Source organism: Pleurodeles waltl, chromosome 9 (assembly GCF_031143425.1).
Source record: "Pleurodeles waltl isolate 20211129_DDA chromosome 9, aPleWal1.hap1.20221129, whole genome shotgun sequence".
Lineage (NCBI taxonomy): Eukaryota > Metazoa > Chordata > Amphibia > Caudata > Salamandridae > Pleurodeles > Pleurodeles waltl.
This window is the reverse complement of record NC_090448.1, coordinates 415,948,644-415,969,616: the sequence shown is the minus strand read 5'-3', so window position 1 is coordinate 415,969,616 and position 20,973 is coordinate 415,948,644. Positions and strand designations below refer to the sequence as shown.

Sequence of the window (20,973 nt, the reverse complement as noted above, 5' to 3'; positions counted from 1 at the left end):
TACCTAAGCTGCATGCCCGTTACCACTCTCACCCCCATTCTCCATCCTTACACGTCGTTGCTTCTTTTCTCTCCGCCTTCCTTCCCCTCGTCCCTTTTCTTCTCGGGCTGCCTCCTTCTCTCGCTTCCTTTACTTCCCCTCTGTCCCTTTTCTGGTTGTTCCTATTACCTGTCACTCAGTCGTGGCCCAAAAAGGCCCTGTCCATCGCGGACAGCGCCCTGACCTTTCCCAAAGACCTCCAACCGCACCTCTTCTTTCCAATTAAAGCAGTAGTTTGAATAAACCCAATCAGGCTGCCCCCTGATGGCGGTATCTGCTCATCGCAGCCCGGTGTGGCGCCCATTGACAGCCCCACAGAAGGCGCGGTGATTACCATCTTGCAATCACCGTTATCAAGGGTCACTTCGGCATTCTTGCGCTGCATGTGCTCGAAGAAACCCCCCAACCGCGGGACCCTCAAAGGACGGGCGCACGGTCTGCCGCCCGATAGGAATCTCCAATAATTCTCAATTAGGGCCCAAAAAAAGACCACTCAATAAAACAATTACCGCCCTTTACCTTCGTGAGCAGATAATCAGACGAGCCCGCGGCTGGCAAATGCTGCGGCATAAAGGTTTGTGAATTGAAAAGTTGACAGACGCTGAGCTTTCTCTTTTCGTCTTTTCTCGACTTCACTGTGGGAGTCGTCAGCGGGTGGGGGCTGGTATGGCCCCTAGAGAGGGATTGGTTGAAAAATGGCACCGAGGTTTTCCGAAAGAAGCCTCCACTGCTTAATTTGTACAACAATTAAGTCCTGAGCCCCAAAGTATATATTTTTGAGGAGGCGACTACCTGCGCTGTCGAAAACAAAGGCGGCCTAATTTGGATTCCATTCATGCGATTTCCTTGTCACCCCACACTTCCTCCCGCTTTATCTCCCTCTAGCAGGTTCTTTTTCAACCCGGCTTTCTGTCCCTTGTCACTATTTTGCTGTTATCCTCCTCCCCTTCTCACGTTTCCGCCTTTCTTTCTCCTGCTCTTGAAAAAGTCTGCTGAAAAATAAGTCCCGTTCCTCCAGAGAAAGTTTCGATGCCCACCACATCTAACCGCATACATGTGTTAAGCAAGGCCTGTTCCCTCTGATTGGCTTATGGAAACATGATGTATACTGCCTTCCCAGGGCCTACACTCCTTACAGTATTGCAAACTGTCAAGCCTAAAGCAACTAAAGCCAGCAAATGGAAAGCAAGAAAATGTGAGTTAATAACCACAAAGCCAATGGCAATCAATGGGTAGAATGCATTCCTAGGTCAACTTTCTGAATGTTGCCAAGATGTCTTTGACAAACCAGACAGCTGCACTGTATGGTGGAATGCAGCCTAAAAATGAAATAAGTGTTGGCAGTGGCAGTAGGTATCGCTTTTAAATGAGAGTGCCTTCTCAGCCAATGATGGGTTTAAGCACTTAATAAGACATCATGCTTGAACTCTGTCACTCATGTTAGCACCCATTGCGTCCATTCACCCAACAACTGATTCATTCTTGCATTCAACCACTCAAAGAACCACAGTAAATTCACACAAACCCAAAAACATGTCATTCACACACAAACCCAAGAACATATATAAGATAAATTACAAGAATAAAAGTTGAAAAATAAAACATGCATGGACCTAAACCGGGCAGGCATATACTTGCAATAACAAATAAAATTAAACATAGCAGAAGGTGGACATCTTGCAGTGGTATTTTTACACTCGGTGTTTTGTTCTTTTAATGTTTCAACATGACCACCATGCTTGGAACCAATGTGTTGGTCATATTGGAATGCCAGCAAAACTGTGGACAATATCGTTCCATGATGGTGAGATGATCTAGAGGCTGTGGCCTCATGGGATGTGGTGCACTGAAGATTAAAAGAACGGCAATCATGCAGCCTGTTAACACTGTCTGGCTGTACTATGCCCTGATAATAATGTAAATAAAAAAAATGAGAAGGAAAGAAATGAGAGGAAAAATATAAAGCTGAGGAACTGGCTTAGCAGTTCTGAAACTGAAGTGCACTCATTTTCAAGTGAATGTGCACATGATCAGAAAAAATGCCACAGCGCCTGGGGCACTATAGCCAATATGTGCAAGGTCAGACTGGCCGTAGCAGGCATTTCCCTAATAGGCTGGAAGCGTGGGGCATGCTTTTGTTCCTGGGGGCTGGTTTTGTAGTAGCGCACAAGTTTTAAAAGCACTGCAGAGTTACTCGTATATCAAACAGTGTTCAGGCAACAATAAAAGTGCCAAGATAACTGTGGTGATCAATGTATCTGCTGGAAAGAGATCAGGATTTTGTTTAGTGGCTGTTTTTACTCACCTAAGGTAGTGCAGAGGGTAAATATGTCTGCTACAAAGAACGTGTACTATGCAGATCACAGAACAGTGCAGTTCATTAGTTACAATCATAATCTAGCACACTGAGCTATGAACTGCCATCAAAGAGCTGCATGCAAACTGCATAGTACAGGTTAGAAAGTTATGTTTTTTCCCCAGCCTTTGATTATCCTATCTTGCTAAAAAGGGTTTGTTTGGGTAGAAATACATTGTTATTAGTAAAGTCAATGCTAACCACTGTGTAACGTTCTGAATCCTGAGTTTAAGCTTCCCGGACCAAGCACTCTAGAAAAATGCCTACCAGTATGGATGACGTGAATCCTACACTTTGTGGTTCCATTTGTCATCATTTTCTATACACTGAGTTACACACATATGTTTCATTGTCTTTGTATGTGTGTATAAAGTAAGGTGCTCCAACACTTTACGCTGGTGTGTGTTATGTAAAATGTAACAACACCCTACACTGGTGTGTGATGTGTGCTCCAACAGCCTTCACTGGTAATAGGGCATCTATAAAACAAATGAAATACATGTGAGTGAGGGACTGTGGAGAGATGAGAGGCACAGTTAAAGTGTGGTGGCGAGGGAATCATACAAGAACCCTAATAAAGAGTGTTGTATCCTAGTGCACTGTAAGGTTATCATTTACTATGCTTTAAAAACTAATACAATTGAATATGCAATGAAAAATGTGTTGTACAATGAAGTGTTTTTGTCATTTTTTAATCATTTTTTTTTGTGTTGGGGGGAACTCTGCAAGCCTCATGGTAGTGGTCAGGCTCGCTCGCTATGCGCCCTATGGGGGCTGGTCTGAAAACATTTGCCAGGACTGCTTTGGGTTCCAAGTCAGGACCTGAGTATGTGAAGAGCCTAACCCATTGCACCATGTTGAATGTTATCGTGGATGCAAGCAGAGTTCTTCAGACATTGACTCCATTGCATCCACTCTGTTGCTGTCTGAGTGACAGCATTTTTTCTCATATGATTTCTTTCCCTTTCATTTTTTTTATTTCCAATATCTGCAACATATCTCCTATGTACATATTATGTATTGTTAATGTTTTTATTAATTGATCATGGGAAACAAATAGGTATGTCAGACCTCCCAGAGATTCAACCAAGAATTATTACAGTGCAAATCTTTTACCCCATCCGGCTGTGACGCCCGGCAGTTTTAGGAGGCAGAGGGGCGGACGGGAAGCATACTCACACTTTCACACACACACACACGCATGCACGCACGCACTCACATCCATTAAAAACACTCAACATTCAAACGTGCACGCACGCACCAAGCATTCATTAAATAAGATCACACACAAACACACACACTTACCTTCAGCCTCGGAGGTCCCAGGAGGGTTGGGACTGCTGCCTTACATCATTGGCTGACCTTAGGTGAGCCAATGAGGGAAGGCAGCAATCCCAACTATGTCACAGAGTGAGATGGGGTCAGTGAGACTGCTGACCCCACCCCACCCCACTCTGTGACGAGGTGTCACTGATTGACACTCACCCTGGGCGCTTCAGGGCATAAACCGGAAGCGCCCAGGTCGAAGCCAATGGGTGACGCTTCCCTCGTCACCCGAGGGAGGGCCTCAAGGCACCTTTGCTGAGCTGAGGATGTCACGCCTACAGGAGCTGTGACCGCTTCAGCCCAGCAAAGTTCAGCTCAGGCAGCCAGGAGTTTGTGCAAATAACGCATGTCTTCTCCTGGCTGCCTGACCTGAACATGAAGAGTGTCTGTCAGGCTGACCTTTGTTCAACCTGACTAGCACTCTTCATGAGGGGCAAAAGGTGGAGGGGCATGGCCCGTCTGCCCTAAAGGATGGGCCGCGCCTGCCATCCAGTTTGTCAAAGGGGACAATCAACACCAAAATCCTTACATACAAGGTAATCTGTGAGTTATCGTGGAGCAAAATACACGGCTGTAGGCTAAACACAGTACAATAGCAAACAACCGTTAAAGGCTTATTGACTTTAACCTATGTGTTTCATAATAAATAAACAAGACCTTTTGCCTTTATTGTAAAGTTGATAAAAACTGATCAGAACTACGGCATCTAGTATAACTTTTACGAGTGGCTTGTCATTATAACCGACTCAGACCTACTGTATTGAGTGCAAGCTTTCCCCCAAAGCAGTCAGGCACACAGTAATGCCTTTACAAATATTTTCAAAATTACAGTTGTCAAACCCAGATTAAATTCCTCCTAAGAGGGCCTAATAAGCACGTCAGATAAAGGCAGGAGTAAATCTATTTGCAAGCCGGAAAGGAAAAGGGCACCCCGTAAAAATTGGTGGTAGTGTAGGTGAAAGAAACATGTGATTGCACTTAGATAGATAGATTGTTTGAAAAAACAAAGGTTAACATGACATCATAGTTAGGTGTTCTAATATAATAAAAACTAATGTTTAAAAACAAAAAAAACACGGAAATTCATAAGTTATAGTTTACTGAGTTAACCACATTTTAACGCCTTGCTTTGCAGTCCTTGTGATCTCTCATATTACCTCTCTCACAACATGTTAAATGACATCACTCCTGACATCTCAAATTATATAATTGATGATGTCATTGATGACATCACCCACATCATCCAGTCACCGTGACAGCATCCTATAGCATTTGTGGACTTTAATTTATCTAACGCAGTATACCTGTGGCCAATACGATTACCAGGTTAATCCCCAAAGGGCCTGTAATTTAAGTTACAAGTTCACTAGAATTGCAGACAATATGGGGACAGTTCAGATCCTGAGTTTTTCCACTAGACACTGCAGGGCACATCAGGAGTGAGCGGGCAAACAGTCGAGTCAGATCCTCTTAGAAGTGCCAACACTGCAGGCTCCTGCAGAAATATACATCAATACACGTTTTGGGGAATAAAGTGTAGGATCCAGTGTTTTCACAAAAACGACCACATCCTTGACTGGGACCCTTCACCTACACCGATTCTCACGTTTGTGCCTAGTATTACACCAGGGAATTGGTCTGCTTGAACGGTGAAAAACACTGGACCTGCAGGGTTCTTGCAAAACATGTGATCCAGTTACTGGGCCCATCAGAGTACCTTCTCCCCAGCATGTAATGAGGGCCTTTTATTTCATGAAAGGAGGTGAAATAACAAGGTTGAAATCTGCAGTAAAATGGAGTAAAATGTGCAGAAATTAGTATGAAAATAGCGAATCCTTCATGAATATCTCAAAAACCCTGCTTTGGGGTTAATTCCACCCAGCCTTTAATTCCAGCTAAACACCTAGATCACTCATAATGGGCACCTAAGTGGTTAACAAATGCCCCTGAAGTATTATTGACAATGCGAATAAATGAGATGGCAAGATGATCATTTTTCTCCAAAGAAGGTCTGGTTTTGCAGTGAGCTTCCCCCAGGTTTAACCCCCTAAGTTTATCATGTTGCCAGCCTAAAGACAGCTTTAGTTGTCTTGTCTGCCTTGTGCAAACCAAAAAAATACCTGTATGTATACATGCATAGAGGAGTGTGAGGTTAACCCTCATTATCCTTTGGACTGTTCAACTTGAACTCACATTTTGCTTTCACCTCCCACAGCATTGGGGCAGTGTGTCAGCCCACTAAAGGAATTGGTTGTCTTTCTCTTTGAGCGATGGTATTTCACTTGGTCACATAGGCACGTCTGCTAAAAAAGAATTGCACTTCAGTGCAAGGACTAGTGGGACAATACATTACAAATTGTTTTTTTATGTCCAAGATGTATTGCTTTTTATTTTGTTATTACTGTGCGATTAAACTTTGTCTTCATTTTACAGTAATTCAAAGCCAGTATTACCTTTAAACATATTTTCCTTTGATGTGATGTGCATTATAACTCAAAATGATTTCTGTGCCTGTTTTAAGTACACTTGCCTGCTCGGAAATATCCGAAACATCTGCATTAAAATGCTCTAAAATTTTATTTTTTTCATTTACAATTTTATTTCAAGTTTATAGCTGCCATATTTAGGTGGCAGAATATTTTTTCTTCTATTTATTATTGTGGCATGATTTTGCAAATAAAAAAACGTAGCTATTGCACCAGCTTGCTAAAGTCAGATTATTCAGTTTATTTATGTTTGCACCTTGGTTGAACAGCTTGCCACCTAGTGGTGGTTTTCAATCCAGATCCTAGCTGTGCTGGCCAATTTAACTCATTTTCCACTGAGAATCACCTTGTTTTCTCCTTCAGGGTTCTCCATCCTCTCCTTGGCCGATCAAATGTCACTGTTGCAGAGCGCCTGGATGGAAGTCCTCATTCTTGGCGTCGTCTTTCGGTCATTGGCCCTGAACGAAGACCTGGCGATCGCTGAGAACTTCTTGCTGAGCCGCGAGCAGTGCCGCAGTTCAGGGTTGTTGCACCTCTACACAGTCCTCCAGCAGCTCCTCAGAAAGTACCGGAAGATGAAACTAGACAAAGAAGAGTTTGTCGTCCTCAAAGCCATGGCCCTGGCAAACTCTGGTAAGGGAGCTTGCTGTGGGTTCAAGGACACTGTGCGCTTATGGTGAAAGTGTTGCAGAATTGCTTCCTTAACTAGAAATGAGAGGGTAAAGCATTTATTTTCATAATACCAGAAAATGTTATTGAGCATGAACAAGGCTTATGGGTCTGAGCATGGTAAAAGTATTCACAAGGGCAATACAAGAGCAGGAATTAATAAAGGCAGTGTGGTCTAGTGTCTACTTTAGACTTTGGAGTATATTATTTACTCTGTCAGGACGATAGAATAAAATACCTCATCACCTTAACAGAGCAGTCATACCCCGAACTTAAAGATGTCTGCCGGCCCAGTTGGCATCTCTTAACATTGACAGAAGCCGTCACCACAATGGTTCCTGTCTTGGCATTAAAAGTTTGGCTGACGGTTTTGTCCGTCAAACTTTTAACAAGTTTTTGCATTTTCAAAACAAAATTACAAAGGTGGATTTTATTTTTGAAAATACCAAATCTAATGGCCTCCACACAGTGAGAGATTTATCCCATGGTATGTGGGTTATTTTATAGTTTTCACTGCCCCTTACTGCCAAGTTTTACCTGATGGTGAGTAAGCGTAAAAACTAGCCATTTGAACACCCACTCTAAAACAGATGTTGAGGTCTAATGGCCAAACCAACTGAGTATGTGAGCAACCGAGATGGAGTACTCTCTGTTGCTGACATACTTAAGGTCCCCCCGTGAGTGAATCAGGTCGGAGGACCTTCAGTTTGGTGGACAAGGCACTCTGTTGGAATTGCATCAAAGTACCCTCCCTGCCAAAGTCGAAATTAGCCCCTAAGTTACATCAAAGTTGCTAAACCTAGAACATAGACAATTGGCATCTATCCCTTGCACTTCACCTAAACCTGGTCATTCTACTCAAATAGCAGTACAAAGCAGTGCCTCAGAAGCTACAAAAAATGAAAAGCATTACACTGGACTGCCTAGCAGTGCCCTAATTACTTTACTACAATGTTACTGTTTTCCACATACAAAAGAAACATGTCAAGTCTGGACTACCAGCAAGGACTTTCTCAAAAACATTTATCTCTTCTACACTCATCAGAAGGTGTAAAAATACCCTTCATCGATGTTCCAGCAACAAGAACTGCCATTAGAAAAGGTATTGGTATTTCCTGGTTGTGGCAAGCATGCCCCTGAGAAATGTGGATTACCAGCTGAATAGGAAATGACAGGCCACTCTTAATCCGGGTTTAAGTCTACTAACTAGAGTAATCCGTACGCTTGCCTCTGGGGTGGGTACATTGTTCACCCTTACTCAGAGCCGCTATAATGAAATGTATCCAAACAGTACCAGTGAGGGATGACGAGGGCTGACTGGGCAAGCTGGCCTACACCAGGGTAAAAACACTTCCTGCAACACTGCCTCTCTTTGCAGCATACCTTGGTAAAAACACAGCATAGTGATTTATCTTAGGCATTGGCCTGTTGGGATGGCAGGCACTGCAGCTTTTGTCGGATGGGCTTTGCGAGTAGATACAGCTTTATTGATCCTCCGCCAGCTGAAAGAACTAGAGCGCTAACCTCTCTCACATAGTGTCTTTATAGCAGAAGAAGTTAACACTTTAAGGCTGTTGTGCCATGTAGACGGTGACTGTTAGCAACACAGCAGCACTATTAACACTACTGGTGTGCTAATTTGCAACGTTTTTCAGCTACTGCAAGGATACAAGCGAAATAAATGTCTCTGCTTCTCCACCACATTTCTTCTCTCTGGATCTATTCGCCAGCCCTGGTGATCTTTCCTGCCTTGTGTTGGTTTACCAGCAGTGTTCCTGTGCTGTGCCTGGAAAAGGCCCTGGAGCAGTTAGAAGTCCCTTAGGAAACATGGTGTGCTTAAAACCTTAAGAAACAAATATTTTTGGCAGCTGGGTATTCGCTTTACAGAGAGTTAGTGTGCATGCCAGCCTCCCCAACCCTAAGCCCCATGCTCACAGGCATTTAGTGACAAACTAAAAAAACATTTTTCTGTCTTATGTCTTCCTCCTTACTTCAACGGACTTCTTCTACCTCATCCTCTCTACCTGTTGTTTCAACCACATGTACATAAACCCTGTCTATTTCAAGGCTGATTACGTCTCCTCTCTTCCAACACACCTCTCTCTACCCCATTTCTCTGTACCTCTCTCACAGGCTTGTATTTCTTCCTACAATTCTCTGCCTGTACCTTCACATCTATACCTCTATACCACCTCACTCTAGCTCAACTTTCTCTCTGCTTTACACTCTCTCTAGTTGCACCCCACATCTCTATTTCCATCTCTCCTGGTTTGGTTTGTTAAGGAAGCTTGCCTGGCCATGCTGTGTCTGTGCTGTGTGTGTTTGAGTCAGCAACATGAAGACAATTTCACTCCAAGATTTCCAACTAAGAAACGTGTCTCTAAACCCTCAGTGTTATAGATCAAACACCCACATTAGAGAACCTGACCAACCAAATCATACAAAAGTAGAGACAGTGACCACAATTCTTCAATGAAATGAAGACAGTAACCTCGAATGGGAAACAAACACTAGAAATCTGCACTAGAAGAAGAAAACGAGCCATTGAATGGCAGATAATTTTGGAAAAGGATAATACCTTTATTCTTGGGCAGATGGAGAAAATAACTGATCCAAGTTTTCTGAAAAATGGAAAACGTTTAACAATATTATCAATCCTGAGCATAGCAGAGTAAAATGTGTCCTCAAATCGTGATGACAAAGGAAAAAATAACTTATGCAAAATGGATTTGCCAAGTTCCAGAAATGAAAAGTGACCAACCAGATCACCACAAAACGGAGAAAATTGCTCTTGAATTTCCAGTGTAGTGGTTAACATGACTTGCCGAGCTTAAGGACAGTTTAACAAACCACTCCATAAACATATGCGAAATGAAGGGATTTGCAACCCTCTCTTCATAAAAGTGAGCGTTTAGGTTAACAGAGAATGCACAAACTAACTTGATGCAACCTGTGATAAGGAAATTGACATGTGATATGACAGGTTGTGGCCTGTGAGCTCCTTTTTAGGTCGAGCATAGCAGCACGCATGCGCTGCTTTTCCAACATGTTGGTATGTATCTGGGCTTTTAACCACGCCCACCGCATGCCTAACACTATCACTCGTTTGTGGGCTTGCCCTTCAAAAATCCTTTCTTATCATTGGTAAATGCTTTAAGTTTGTCCCTCCTTGGGGCGGCTTGGTTACCAAATTGGCCGTCGACTCTGTTACATGGCTAATTGCACTTTTGCGGACACTTTGACTGCGAGCAAACTTCTCTTTCCTTTTGTGTGTCTCCTTCACGCTCATGGCAAGGCACTTTAAATCTGCTTGCTTATGTGAAACTGTATTACTTTTAATTTTCAATTTATGTGGCAAGAAAAGTCCGGTTAGGAGTTTACAATGCTAATAGCTCTAACTCGAGCAAATGCGAGACCCATTGCAGTGCAAATGCTTGTTGGTTATGATTCCAAATTTGGGATACTTGGCCGTATAGCAAAGAGCGGAATCTCCAGATTGTCAAAGTGATGTCCCAGAACCAGCAGCAACATAGCGATTGTGCAACCCATTCCTCACCCTATCACCTTAGGTAAATCCCCAACCCAACCAAGAAGGAGTTTGACCTTTAGAAGGGCATTGTATCCGGTCTTCTTATATTTTCTCCCCTCTTTCTCTTTTCTATGCAAGAGAAAGGAAACGGCAGGGAAGCTTTTGGGAGCTAAATGAGTCTCAGTGGCTATTGACAGCTGTCACTGACCCCGCACGTGAATGCCTTTGTCATATTGACAGGCCGCGATGAGAGCCGGGCAAGCTGATCAATAGTAGGCCAGGGTGTGTTGGCCTGCAGCCAGGAGTGCTAGGGAGCAGCCTTCTTCATTGTGAAGAATCGGACTTGCCACGGACGGGCCACTAGGCTGTAATGTAAGGCCACTTGGCTTTTTTAATGGCACGTTGGCCTGGAAAGCTCAAGGCCCCAGTGAATTATTTTTACAAGTGTAATATGTTTCGTCGAGACTAATCGGTGAGTGGCGATTTTAACATTTTTGTGCATAATTTTTTTTTTCCTCCTGGTTACGTTTTTTACATAATGTTCACCCTCAGAAGACAGGTTAAAGAACAAAAATGACGACAGGGAACTGTTCCTACGAGACATTTGCTGTTTGAACCAGCCTTCTTTAGTATCTCTCATTATTTTTTGTAAGCAATAGATGTATTCAGTTTCCACTCGAACAACCGACAAATGTATTTCATTTAATTTGCATAATTTTCAGGAACATTATGTTTATTACGGAAACAAAAAAAACGTTGTTATGTCGCCCACCCATATTGAGCACATTTAGGGCCTAATTACAAGTTAGTCAGTGCGGTTGTTCTGGGTGTGATGTGGTTTGCCTAATCACAAGTGGCTTGGTGTTCTCACACTTGGTTTTCCCGGATACAGGAAAACTGGACCTGATTTTACCGGCCGGTAAAATTGCATAAGGCTTTGACTGCAAACTCAGCCAGACCTTATTCTACGAACTAACCTGCTTCTTCACTTCAATACCTTCCCTAAACCCCACTGATTCTCAAACCACGCAGAAGCCCCACATACATTTGCCAATTTCTCAGAGCCGGTGCTAAATGTGTGTTAAACCTTTTGGAAAATGAATACCTTGTGGAGTATTGCACAGTAATTGCATGCCCGCAATGTTATTCCCCATTCTGAGGGGTGTAACTTCTAATTGCATGGTACTGATGAGGTGTCACTGCTTAGTAATGGCAATTACATGTGCTGAGCTTTCTTCTGCCACCAGTGTGCAACTCGTATTCAGCTCCCTTTTAGGTCACAGCCTACCAGACAGTGGAGCTCTCTGGTTTGCTAAAGACATCTTGTAGAGTTCCTGAAAGTTGACCAGGGAATGCATTCTGTCCATCGCTTGCCATTGGCTCTGCAGTTTGTAACACACGTTTTCTTCCTTCCCATTTGATGGCTGTATTTGTTTTAGGCTCTCCAGATTCAGTTCTTCCTGCTGGAAGAGAATTCTGTGTTCACTGAATACTTCCACAAACTCCTTTTCTGTCAAAATGCCTTTGAATCTTGTTCTTATCTGTCAAGTTTGTTGGGCATTCAAAGACTGGTGTCAAATGTCAAGCTGTGTTTACTTGGAAGCCTGGTTATTTGGTTTTGCCTTCAGATGACTTCAAAGTGACAGGCTTTATAGGAAAGTGGAATGCAGCCTTTTCTATGGAGTCTGCTTGTGCCCTTTATTTTATTTTAGACATAGCTATCTCTAAGGTATCTTGTTCTTCATCTGCACAAAACTTTTAGATGTTTTTTGCAAAATAATTCTTTTTTTAGACCATTTAATTTGTGAAGCTGTGTTTTTAGGAACAAAGTACAAAACTGAATTTCAGTGTCAGCGTCAGCAAAGCATATGGTGATCTTGCGCAATTTACACTGTTTATGGCCCATTCATTGTCAAGCACAGAATTAGACTTTTTCACAGAAATAAGCCAGCAACATCGTAAAACAATTTAACAATGCTTGGTTTTCACTTTCATGTGTAAAGCATATGCTTTATTTATGACATCTGTGGCAACTGGGTTTGGAGAGTTGGATAAGTTTAAAGGCACTTTTTTATGAATGCTTTTGTGTTTGTTTACGTACAAAATAATTATGTATTCCGTCAGCAATTGTGCATTTTTTGGAACACATATATTATTAATAGATATAAATGATTTTCTCGTGTTACCTTGCAGGCAGTAGGGCCATGATTTGGATGGAGCAGCAGGTGCATTGGCACAGGGGCCAAAAGCTCCAGAAAACCCACTGAGCATTGATTATTGCCATAGGTTACCACTCAGCAAGCAGTCACAAGCACAGTTACCTTCCAGGCACTAGGGAGATGATTTCCATGGTGCAGCCGGTGCAGTGCACAGAGGCCAAAAGCTCTAGAAAACCCACCGAGCACTGATTATTGCTATATGTTGTCTCTGAATAAGCAGTCCCAAGCACAATTACCTTGCATGCACTAGGGCGATGATTTGGCTGGTGCAGCAGGTGCAGTGGCACAGGGGCCAAAAGCTCTAGGAAACCCACTCAGCACCGATTATTGGTATATGTCACTGCTGAACAAGTGATCACAAGCACAGTTACCTTGCAGGCACTAGGGGCTGCGATTCATATGGTGCAGCAGGTGCAGTGGCACAAGGGCCCAAAAGCTCTCAGACATCCACTGAGCACAGATTATTGCTATATGTTACCACCGAACAAGTGGTCATAAGTGCAACAACCTTGCAGACGCCAGGGGCCACCATTTGGATGGTGTAGCAGGTGCAGTGGCACAAGGGCCAAAAGCTATAGGAAACTCACTGAACACCGATTATTGCTATATCTTACCACTGATCAAGTGGTCACAAGCGCAGTTATCTTGCAGGGCCATGATTTGGATGGTGTAGCAGGTGCAGTGGCACAAGGGGCAAAGACAGGGGCAGCCACTCCGCTATGGTGGAGGAGCATCACCCCACTGCTGAAAGCAGAAAAATAAAGATAATAAAATTATTTTATTATCCGTTTATTCTTGGGCTTTCATAGGGTGGGGCGGGGCCAGCCTTCTCCACGTCAACAAGTGGAGAAGGAGTAGTGGTGCGCTTCTAAGTGTGCATGTCAGTTTGGTCGGTCCTCCAGGGCTGGCCAAACTGACATGCGCACTTAGAAACTCTCCACCCGGCTATATTTTATTCCCACCGTGTCTTCTACCCAGTCACTGAGCAGCCCCATTTATTGTTGCAGCTGCCTCAGTTATGTCTCATGGTCCTTGATCATGGACTGCAAGCACTGAACCTCTTTCTCCGTTTCTCTGCCAGACAGCGATCAAGCCAAGGTTGACTGTCTCTGCATCAGTCTTCCCTTCCAGTATCAACTTGGTCTCTCCTATGGCCGCTATTATTGCTGCTGTGTGAGTTTCCAGTCCCTCAGTAGGCATGGGGTGACTGAGTAGTGTCATGTTTATGTGATCACTGTTTTTAGTCTGAGCGGGGTCCAGATGTGTATGTTTGGTGCACGCCATCTATATTTCGGGGTCAGCTTTTCACACACTCCAATGTCCTGTCTCCCCAGGTGAGGAGAATGGGAACTGCCTGGCACCAGGGTCTCACGGGGCACTGAAGACTCCGGACGCCCACCTCTCTGGCCCCCTTCCCCTATTGGGCTGACTCCTCAGCCTGGGGATGACCCACCTGCGCAGCAGCACCAGCCGAACCTCCTTCAGGGGCCAACCACTTCTCCCCAGTTGGCACAAGTGCCTTCAGCTGACATCAGGCAGTGGTTCTTTGGGCAGAAGCAGCTTTCACAGTTGGGCGAGCTTTGGGCATTGCCCCGGTGGATTACTTAGTTTCAGCCTTCCTCTTCTCGAAGATGAGCAGTCATCTCCCAGGTCTCAGGCCATGGAGATTGGTTTGTCCCTTCAGGATGTCAGAACCTGCAGGCTGGGGTCCCACCTCTTGTGGCACGATCTTCCATCGGCTGTTGCTCCTGTCTTTGCTCTCATAAAACCTGGGGGCCACCCAGTTACAGTTAAGGTCCCCCGGTCTAGGCACTCAGAGTTTTGGTCATTCAGGGTGGAGGCCTCCAGTTTAGTTGATGTACCCTGCTCCTTGGTGGGGGGAAGAAGCCACCCCCATTACTACTAGAAGACAGTCCCCAGACCATTTTCATACTTGGAACCCAACTCAGCATTCACTCCAGGGTCAACAGGGTAAGCCTCTCTCCACAGCACCACAGTTGGGCGTCCCCCTCCCAGTGTGGGTTTCTGAACTCCCTTTATGGACCTCTTCTCTCCCCCACTCCACAGTACCTGGGTCTGGGTCTCCATGTGGGCCGCTCGTCATCTGTTGAGGGCCACTGCCATTTTTCAGCAGACAGACACAGTGGGCCCTGTGGAGAAAATGTTCTCGCGGGCACTCGCAGGCCTGGGGGGGGTCCTCTTACGACTTTCTGTGTGCCTGAGGAACTCCTGCCGGCCTTATTTACTGTTCCCGGGGCTGCTGCTCATGGGCCTCCCCTGGACGAGAGTCACGGCCGTGGCTTCCTTGCTACCAGCACTCTCTGCATTGAGAGGCTCGCAGACATCCATAAGGCAAAGTCCAGGGGTCCGCCAGCCCCTACTGAATCAGGAGACCTTCCCCACTTGCTGGAGATGGTCCTTTCTCATCTTGGCAGCCAGTTCAGCCGGATCACTGTTTTCAGGAGGGACGGACTCTTGATACACTGGATGGGGGCTATCAATTTTCGACCTCCGCAGTGGCCTCCATCTTAAGTGCCAAATCTGATACCTAATCAGTCCCAAGAGCTCTGGTCTACTCCAGGTCCATTGGCTTTAGACACTGAGCCACCTCCACATAAAACAACTTTTTTGTATCAGAAAAGAGGAAGCAAAACCAATGGAGATGTGATCCTCTTCTACTGTTGCACATCACTGTTGACTTAGAAGTTTCTGTATCTGCATATCTTACAGCTCCTGGCGGTCCTCTTTTACAACTTCTACAGACCTTTACAGTGCTGTTGAGTTAGCTTCCCTCTCATATAGCTTTTCGCTCACAATCATTTTTAGGTCTTCCCTACAGACAGCATTTAGCTCTCTATTTGTTAAAGACCTCTTGTAGACCATACAAAACCTTACAGCTTAGAGCCAGTGCATTGCTTACCATTGGTTGGCTGTCTTGTTACTCTCATTTGTTTGCAACCTAATCAATTGCTCTCCTTCCTCTTCTTGTGTTTGACCCTATCCTGCTTCTTCATCATCCTTTTGATTGGATGACTTACAGCCTTCCACTGATCACATTCAGAAACTACATTTTTCGTTTTCTTTGAGCATTCCATGAGGTGCATGTGTTTTCTTGCTCTGTCTCTTGTGTTCTGTATCTTCCCTCAAATACCCACCCTACCCCGATTTGCGCATTGTTACTCAATCCTCCCCCACTCCTGTCCATTGCTGTCCACACTCCTGATTTTTTGTTTATGTCTTCCTTTCACCCACTCCCCCACCTGCTTCCCTGTTGTTCTCTCAAACTTGAAATTCTTAAAAACAAACACTATTTTTTATATTTTAACATTTTACTTAGAGGGCCCATCAGCTGCCATTTGCGACCTGGCCATTCCGTTTAAAAAAATATGTTTTCATGCAAATGAAGGCTAATTTTTTACTACTGCTCCAAGTGGTGTTTGCCATCTTTGGACAGTAAATAAAAGCACATCATCATGCATTCATATGCCTACAGAATGACATGGGCACCTGCAGCATCATGGCACATATACATGCATGTGTCTCCTCACGCCTTTTTTATTAGCAGATTATGAAGATCAAATGCAGCATTAGTGTGTTTCACAAAACAAATTCTGCCTCAAATTGATCAAAGGTTACTATAAAAACAAGCACCAAAATGTTGTTCTTTGCAATGGCTGTGATTTGCAACACTGCCGAGACAGTTGTTGAAATGACAAAATAATTAAATAATATAGTCATCGATTGTACTGCATTATAGCACATAATTTGAAATGTTTTGGCGCATACATTTATCAACCGTGTCACATAATTTGGCCTTCCATTGCCACATGACTCCATCGGCCATGGGTATAGGAAAATGGTCAGTGGACAAATAAAAACTCAACACGCATGCATATGTCTAGCCAAGACACACACTCTGTCTTCCACTGTCAATTGAAGCAGACCCTCCCTCACATTTACCTTCCAGGTGATCCCTAGTGCAGGCAGTAGTTTCATGTTCATAAAAATAGATATTGAGCAAACCAGTGAACCTGGATCAAACATGTTGTCTTTGTCAATACTTGTTTCTCTTACAGGCGATGTCACAGAACAATGTCTTTGAATTATGGAAAATATTACATAAACTTACTAAGGGTTTGAGTTTCCTTTTTAAGAAAATTCATACAAAAATATTGTTTGACCTTGTCCTCTCCTGGGGTCATTTATTTTATTAAAAAAATACATAGACGTCATTTTTTTACCTCAGTTCTATTAAAAAAAATAATTTGGGCCTGAGGGACCCCCCCAACAAGAAAGGCTAGGGCGGCAGGGTATTTAACCCTGACAATTTTAATATTAAAAAGGGGAAGGGGCTCTGTGGCCCCCTCCCTCAGCCTATTGTGGCCCCGGGGGCTCAAGCACCCAAGGCCTCTTTAAATTATAGGTGGGTGCCTCGGTGTCCATCTGGGGCACCCACCAAGCAACACATATTAAAGGGGGGGGGGAGCTCCACCTTCCTCCCAGAGTGTTATTAGGTCCCAGGGACTCCCGTCTCCAGGGGCCGAATTGAACTAAAAAGGGGTGACAGCTGTGTGACATCCACCTCCTCCTTGAGCCTTAATAGGCCCTGAGGACCCCATCTCCCAGGACCTGAGGTGGGTGCCACGGTGGGCACCCGAGACACCCATAAACCACACATTGGGGACTGCGGGAAGCCACCAGGGCCTCTGCAGCCCCAGCCAGCTCCCCACCTGCTGCAATAGCCGGCACTGCTCCTGTCCAGAAGGAGCAGCTGTTTTTTGCCTGCTCCCTCGAGGTGGGAGCAATATCTGTTGTGTTTCCCTGCCCACAAGAGTGCAGGCAGAGAAACAGAGCAGAAGTCTGCTCCCAGCCGGCGGGAGCATGTTTAAATCTCCTGCCTGCTGGGAGCAGACATGCCTTCCCTGCCTCACTTCTGTAGGCAGGAATGGCATGCGTGCTTCCATCTGGTGAGAGAATTAAAAATGCTCCCGCCAGACAGAAGCAAACTTCATCCAAGGGGTGTGCTCCTTGGGACACAGTAACTGATCAGGCCTGGGGGTGAATGGGGTCCTGGGGCCTTTAAAGGCTCTGGGGGGCATGTAGCCCCCCTCCCTTTTAGTTACTGTTATAGTTCCGGGGATAGGATCCCTGAGGCCTTCTTAAGGCTCAGGGAGGGGGGCTGTGTGACACCCCTCCCCTTTTATCATACATTTTAGCCAGGGGTTTGGGGTCCCGGGCCTTTTTCGGCTCGTGGACTTGGTCCGTGCCCCCCCACCCAATTTATTATTCATTTTGGCCCTGGGGGGATGGGGTCCCTGGGCCTTTTTAGGCACTCCCTCCCTTCTTTTTTTACTGCAGCCCCAGGATTTAGGGACTTTCAGGGTCTCGAGAGGGTGGTCATGCTCCCTCCTCCTGAACAGAAACACCTACCTTCGCCCCCCCACACCCCCCCCGGACCTGAAATCAGCTTCTGCCATAACAGCCAACTGTAGCAAACTCTGATCGCCTGTGGTGTGTGAGCAGGGTTATGAGCTCCCGACTGTGTTGCATTGACGTGGCAGCTTTCAAGCACAAACTGACATCTTGGATTATGTCAGTGACGATTTGCACATTTTTTGTCCGTTACATACAGCCTTCAGAGTAAGAAGAATAAGCTAGCCATCGGTGTGGTAGTCTGATGACGGCATCCTGAGGAGGCCCCTTGAATTTGTTTGGGGTCGAAACGTCGAAAAATGTTTCCTAATGGTTGAAATCTGGAACAAAAGTTTCAGTGTCATTTTGTTTTTCGGACTGTTGTTTGTTATTCTATTGGACAACGATTAAAGCTGGTCCTTTAAAACCCAGACTGAGCTTTCCTGATCCAGTTTTAACATCCTTGAAGCGCTAATGTCTGGTTTTTATTTCTACCCACTCCCACCATTGAGCAGTAATCTGCTTCCTTTTTTGCTGAATGGTCTGGTGAACTCACAGGTATGCCCTTGTGGTTCAATAACAGATTAGTCTCCTGAGACCACACATCGTCTTCATGGCTTCACCGCTGCATGTGTTAGACATATTGAGTTGTAAGTCACATGCAACAAGCCTTTTCCCTATTGCTTGGATCGGGTTCTTCCATTCCTTCAGTTGCTTCTAAAGCTCCTTCTGTTTCTTTGACAAAACAATAATTGATTCCCTTTCCTTATTGTTTTAGGAAATAACAGCATGTTGCAGCTGTTTTACAATTGTGCATCTGCTTAAGCGCCAAGACCATTTTTCCAGCGACAAGACAGAAAGTGGGAGCGACAGCTGCAATTAAAAGATTGATTTTTTCATTATAAGGTGATCAATCTTGTTGATGGATAGATAGGCTTCTTTCTAATGAGATAGCATCTTTAATTATTCTTCAGCACATGGCAGGGCAGAGAGAGGTCATACCAGGGAAAGTTGAACAGAAGGTGTCCTAGAACTTGCACAATCACCTTTAAGTTCTAAGCTCAACTACTTGTTTTCTTAGCAGCAGCTTGGCAGTAGGCAAACGTCTGGTTAGAAAATTCAGAATATGCTATAGTGAGTTCCCAGGACATCTCTGTAGGGTGTCTGAAGGCACCAGCCACCATCAAAGCTCCTAACATAGGGGGACTTTGCAACACTGCTGATAACTTCCTCTTTATTGGACACAGAGCTACGTATATAATAATGATGGCTGTTGTCCATTCACATATCGGTAGGACAGAGGAATGGGTAGAAAATATATGGCTCTCTGTGGGTATCAACTGCTTGCTTTTATAAGCCCAAAACTTCCATGTAGCTCGAGATCTTGATATCCAAGATAGACCATTGGTGTGGACCTCATCTGTTTTGTTTTGTTTTCCTGTCACATGGTCTTGTTAGATATGACAGCATTTGTCAGTGATATAAAACCTTACTGTATTGTAGTGACTACTAAACTCTTCCTCCCTCCCAGGTCATTGGCAAGCATTTTTCTGGTACATGTGTAGTAGTTGATAATGCCTCCTCTATAACATCTTGATGTTCTAAAGTTGACAAAGTTTAGCATAACTTTACCAGATTAGAACACGTCATTGGGTACCCCATGGTGTACTCTCCACGCTACTATAATCAAGACCTATGGTCTCTTTGGTTCAGTTGGGTTAAAGCAGGACTACAAGTCCGGAACGCATTGAACTATTAAACGCAAGGCCAGAAATAAACCATGGAGCCCCGAGAACAAGTAGTCATCTAGTAACCTTAATGCAGCATTTGGATTGGACTCTCGAGTAGGTTTATGTATGGTTCTTCGAAACACAATTTCTCAGTGTTATTAACAGAAACCTATAAGGACGAGGGGAGCACTATGGGAAACTAGAGACAAATAGTCTCTTCCACCACATCAGGCCAAAGAAGTTCTTGTCACTCAGCAGCTCAAAGACTGTGTTGAACTTTGTCACAAAATCTGCAGTGTTTTAGAAAACTGCAGAACATGTTTTCTTCCTTCAAACCTTCTTTTATAAATTGATTGTGAACTGAGGAAATGATACATTTTATGAGTTTCACACATCCATTTATCATTGAGGACCCAGTAACTATGTGTCAGTTTGTACAAATTCAGAATATAAGTGAAAGCCACATGCACATCAAAAATCATCTGAATTGGGTAGGGGCTTGTTGCTTCTCTTCTTGTCTCATTTCTTACTATCTTATCGCTCTCTGTAGTGTTATGTTGCAAAAAGTAAAAAAGGAATTGCTGCAGGGACACGCATTTTTTTTTCTTAGGAGCCCACTGCTGCTGCGGAGGAGTGGTGCGTTGCAGAATACCAAAGCAGCCTAGACTTGATTTCACCTCACGCCTCTGTCTTCCACCACCTTACACATCCTGTCTCTTTATCTCACTTTTGATGGTTCTAGTTCATCCCTGCTTTTTTACTGTCACTGCTTTCGGGTCTTTCCTTTCCTCCTTTCTTCCTCCTCTGCTTTCCTTTCTCGTGGCCTGGGTCAAAGACTGATGATGAAAAAGGAGTATGGGCCCCAAAAATGAATGATGGTGCCCACTGCTTGATAAAAAAAAGCACTGGCCTCCGCCGGCACCGTAAAAGTCAGCACAGTCTTTTTGCAGATACCATGGAGTCAGCTTTCACAAGTTCATGCTGGTGTGAAGAATAAAATGGTCACAAGGCAAGACATGTCCCTGCTTAGGCATACTAGTATTAGCACCTCTAACATGGGTACAAAGGATACTTATTGGCCCCTTAGCCTATAACGCACACTTTAAGTATCATTGGCATGGGAAACGGTGGGGGCTACACGATATCTCTTAACTTTAGGATTAAATGGGTCAAACAGGAAATCTGAACATTTTGAACGGGGTGACAT

General features: G+C 44.4%; 1 protein-coding gene across 1 annotated transcript in view; it reads left to right on the top strand.

The window, feature by feature from the left end:
• The window catches only part of LOC138259451 (estrogen-related receptor gamma-like), a 139,345-nt gene that overhangs the window by 104,375 nt on the left and 13,997 nt on the right, over nucleotides 1-20,973 (top strand). Inside the window, exon 6 of the mRNA XM_069207202.1 lies at nucleotides 6,571-6,840. Within this exon, the coding sequence (XP_069063303.1) occupies nucleotides 6,571-6,840 (270 nt within the window). The remainder of the gene's footprint in view (nucleotides 1-6,570; nucleotides 6,841-20,973) is intronic.